Source organism: Frieseomelitta varia, unplaced genomic scaffold, assembly GCF_011392965.1.
Source record: "Frieseomelitta varia isolate USP_RPSP 00005682 unplaced genomic scaffold, Fvar_1.2 scaffold_307, whole genome shotgun sequence".
NCBI classification, from domain to species: domain Eukaryota; kingdom Metazoa; phylum Arthropoda; class Insecta; order Hymenoptera; family Apidae; genus Frieseomelitta; species Frieseomelitta varia.
The window spans coordinates 103738-108452 of record NW_025110043.1 but is presented as its reverse complement, the minus strand read 5'-3'; the positions used below and the strand labels follow the sequence as shown (position 1 = coordinate 108452).

The window sequence follows — 4715 nt, the reverse complement described above, 5'->3', positions numbered from 1 at the left end:
AACTGACCTACGTGTATTCTAAATATATAGATATCGTTTCAACTCGGCTTCGTGGAGGGTCAGACGAACAGCGTCATACGGTGCTCTCATAAATTACCACTAGTCGGATAACATGTTATTTGCCACCGAGCTCACAAATGAGTGCGCTCTGTATTTAATTACTCGACTCACGCCCAGGGCGCATCCTTACGGCGCGGACCTACCTCAGATCATTCTTACCCAAAGAGCATCCCTTCTGTTGCTCTATTTTTCTTTTCTCACACTTTCTTTTCTTTTCTTTTTTCCTTTTTTTTCTTCCCCACCTCCTCACCCGCTACCTTATCGAACCTTTATCTCGCCTCCCATACTTCTTCCACAATTAAATATCCGTTAATTAATAAATTAATCACGTTCTCGAATGACTGAGGCTGCTCGAGTAACATTTGATCGATAGAGATAATTAGAAGTACATGTCTGCAGTTTTTGATTTTCGTCTTCGTTCTTCTTCTTCTTCGCAGAGTAGTTACTGGTTACTTATTTAGGAGGTCTCCTAAATAACTCGTTTTCTTTTTCATTTAACTGAGGAAAAGTAAAAAATTCTTTGGCAAGGTTTTGACAAGCAAAAGACAGGACGAGTGGGTTGAACTGATGCATCGACGGGGTGAGCAGGTAAGCAAAAAAGGTGAAAACAAAAGGCTGAGGGCAGAGGTAATGCTGTTGTTGAATAGAGCAAGGATAGACACAGGCAAGCGTATGTTTCGTAGCCCTAATTATTGGTTCCGTCCCAGTTCCGTTCTGGAACAAGAAGATAATAGATGGAAGCAATCAATTTTTAAATTACATCCCAATTCGACGGCGGAATATTCTCGCGTGAAAATGGCAAAGGTATTTAGATGTAAAAAACAGAAAAATGTATCCTAGACGAGTCAGTATTAATTACGCTCGTTTAACTTTAATATATTTTTAATTATCCTGTTTGCTGAAATATTTGAGAAAAAGACAAAATCTTTTACCAGTTCTTCTTTCAATCAATTTACATTGTTGAATTTCAGTTTCGTAACAGTGCAATTACACAAGGAAATTCCAAGCATTCGTTCGATATTTTTTTACTAGTATGACAAACTATTTATTTAAAAAATTTTTTAAATTATGAAAACTTTTCCTGTAACTCTGATTTTTATGTAATGCAGCTTCTGTGAAATATCGGAATTATTTGTTACTAGTTGACATTCTATTTTGGCAATATACCTAATGTTCGAAGATATTCAAAAAATACATATTTATAATTATCTTTCTATGAAATTTATCTTTCTTTCCCCTGTGCTTACAATATATTAAAAACCACCTAACGATACTTACAAAAATTTAATAAAAATATCACAGTTAATAAGGTAAAAATAAAAATTCAAGAATTTTCTATTAAGAATTGTTCGTAATGTTAAAAGATATAATACAAGGCTGCTCTCATGTGTTGATCACAAATTATACAAAAATATCGATAAAAATTTTCTTTGATTTTGTGAGAACGACACTCGAAGGAACCAAAATGGCCGCTATTCTGTATTTCGTTACTTTCCTACGTCCACAAAGGAAAGAATAGTTGCGAGAGTTAAGAATCTGATCGGGAAAGACAATGTTCACCGTTACGAGATGTAACGATTCACGTGTTCCCGTTCTCGTTAAAAGTACGAAAAGTACCAAAGGTTTTCGAGCGGGGGGATTATCGTGTCGCTACTTAGGAAGAATTTTAAGGCAATGGCGCGACGATCCCGAAATCCAAGACGGCTGTGTCCGAAGGGAATGACAGAGATCGGGTTGCCTCGGACCACCGTCGTGCTCGCCGCAAACTTTATCCTACCTGTTTTCGCTAATTGAGCGAGTAAAAATGTAACTGGACCTTACGCCCCTGAGGTATTTGCACCCTTTTTAAGATACGATCCGTTCTTTTCCCAAGGTTTTGCGCTGGACCGCGTTCATCGTTCCACAATCGCTTCGACCGATCGGTTTACCCGGTCAGTTTGCTTAAGCGTGTACTCCAAATTAACCATTATTTGCCCAAATAACTCGGTATTATTCATTTGAAACAGCATTCGTTCCCTTTGCTTTTTGTCTTTATGTTTCGCGAGAAACTAGTGTCGAACGGTTCAGACATAAAAATATTGGACGTAGATACATTACAAAGAGTCAGGAACAGACAGATATATAGAAAATTATTGCCGATTCACAGGCTCTTGATGCAATTCGATACGGTGGCAATGGAAGTAAGTAAATTATAATAAATTATTAATAAATATAATAAATTAAATTATGTTAAATTAAATTTAAAAAAATTTAATTTATTATATTTATATTATATTTATTGTATTATATTTAAATTACATTTATTAAATTACATTATAAATTAAATTATAATAAAGTGGTAATGAAAGTGGTAAATTACAACAGACCAAATCTTATTAAGTGTATTATTAATAAGAAATTATTCGTGGGAAATCATTCCTACTTTCAAAGCAACTTTTTGATATTTAAATAAATTATCGATATGAAAGAAATATCTGTCTATGTTTGATCGTAAGTAATCGTAAGTTTAAACGCGTTGTGTGTGATATGCATTGAATAGAGTTCGTATATATATATATATATATTCACGTACTTACATACAAATATATATATATATGTCACTGAAGGGCCAGGTAATAGCTGTGCGATTTTATACATGATCGCATAGGATGGTGGCGCCGATGCCACCTGTTGCGCTAGCCCGTTCGCATACTCGAACCTGGCCGGCTTTACCTCACCGCGGAAATGGTGGGGAACGTTGGCGATTTTTCATTGGCCAGACGGCACGTGCTGCACGAGGGTGCCTCGCTCCGAAAACGCATAAATCCCCCGGCGGTGTACCAGCCGACTTTAGAATCACCCCGACGGCCGAGTCGGCGTGCGTGTGTACAACCTCGAGGGAACCTCGTCCTTTCACCACCTGAACAGATTCAGCCTAAACTAGAGGAACTAGAGATCTCGTCACACGTAATCAACAGAGAAGAGCTTTTTCGGTGTTTCCCCGGTGAAAGTACAGTGAAAATTCAGTGAAGACGAGGAGGAGGCGAAGGAGGAGGTGGAGGAGGAGGAGGTGGTGGTCCGTCCTTCGTCGAGTGAAGAATTTCCGAATTCTCAGGCTCTGTGATTTTCCATCCAGTAAAAATTCCCATCATGGAACTCCAGGAGATGTTCCGTTATGGATACATGTTCCCACCGAGGGAAGACGAGGTCGTGTCCTGTACGTACCTGGACCTACCGAGCTACACCTACTCGAAGAGCAAGGCCGACCTTCCACCCGTCAGCACTATCAGCATACCGCAGTGCATCGTGTACGACGGTAGCCGCAGCGACGGCTGGCACACGCCGAGTCCAACCGCGAGTCTACGATCGGTTAGTCCCGCCACAACTTTGTCCATATCGTCCGAGCCTGACACGATAAGCAGTACTCCAGTTACCTACCGTTTACTAGGCTCGATGGAGGAACTGAACAAGAGGTACGGCACGAAGAGGAGCCTCGTTGCCATTAACAACGAGGCAACGCAACACGCTGTGAACATGATAGATCTGACCGAGGAGGTGAACAGCATGGACGCGGACACCGATGGAACAGCGGATCCGGAGGCCGAGACCGAGCACGAGAAGGCGCAGTCGTCCCGCGGCAGCGTCATCAGCAACGCCAGCAGCTTCTCGGACAGAATAGTGGACGCTGACAGCGAGGACGACGCCGAGATGAGCGACAGCCCCGATCACATTGGATCCGGAGTCGACGGCGGCGGGAACAATCGGAACGCGGTCCGAAGAAGGGGTAAATACGTTAGCTCGACGATCGTGAAGAAACGGAGGCTGGCGGCGAACGCCAGGGAACGGAGGAGGATGCAGAATCTGAACAAAGCGTTCGATAGACTGAGAGCGTATCTTCCGTCTTTGGGCAACGACCGGCAGCTCTCGAAATACGAAACGCTTCAGATGGCACAGTCTTACATCACCGCTTTGTACGATCTTCTGCAATAACATTTTTTTTTTTTCTTTTTCCTTTTTCTTTTTCCACGAGGTCGAACCTCGTCAACCTCTTGCGCTGGAACGACGTGCCACGCACGTCGAGAATTTTTTGAAAATTGCAATGTTTTCTCAGTTTTTAAGTACATTTAAGTACAACCCAGGCAAAACAAATGATAGATTTATTACTTCTCAATAATTTCTATCCAGTGATATCGTACCGACGAATAAGAGTTCAAGAAGAAAGCGAACGAATTGTTGGTCACTCGGTTATGGTTGCGCGATCAGTTGCCAGCGCAAATGGTTATGGGTCGAAATTGAACGAGAGTCGGTTAGTGAAATTAACCAGGGAACTCTACCCTGAAAGAGGAAGAATCTCTCGACTTGCGTGCACGAAAGAGGGAATTTTCGTTCGATCGAATTATAGGAATTTGTGTTCGAAACATAGAAACTGAAGATCTGTCGTTATTATTACTTTTCCTTTGTTTGTAGATATTTACAGCTGTAATCAGAAGAACATTCGTTTCAGTTATCTGCTAATTCTTGTAATTGCGCTTCGATCATTCGTTCGTTTATCTTTCGTAAAACAATATCGGGCATCTCGTAGTTGTACGTTTTAGTATTATCATCGCAAGTATTTGCCGTAACGGAGGTGAACCTGGATCTCCAAAATTCCTGTAAATACTAGACACTTTGTAAAT

At 41.1% G+C, this 4715-nt stretch overlaps 1 protein-coding gene across 1 annotated transcript; it reads left to right on the top strand.

Annotated features, from left to right (window-relative positions):
* Nucleotides 1-3128: 3128 nt before the first annotated feature.
* LOC122529747 (protein atonal) lies at nucleotides 3129-4029 on the top strand. Its single transcript, XM_043656160.1, has one exon. It carries the CDS (start codon nucleotides 3190-3192, stop codon nucleotides 4027-4029), a length of 840 nt encoding a protein of 279 aa, XP_043512095.1. The 5' UTR covers nucleotides 3129-3189.
* The last annotated feature ends 686 nt before the right edge of the window (nucleotides 4030-4715 follow it).

What these genes read in the sequence shown, in the direction of transcription:
- LOC122529747 (XM_043656160.1), top strand. Translation starts at nt 3,190, where the DNA reads ATGGAACTCCAGGAGATGTTCCGTTATGGATACATGTTCCCACCGAGG.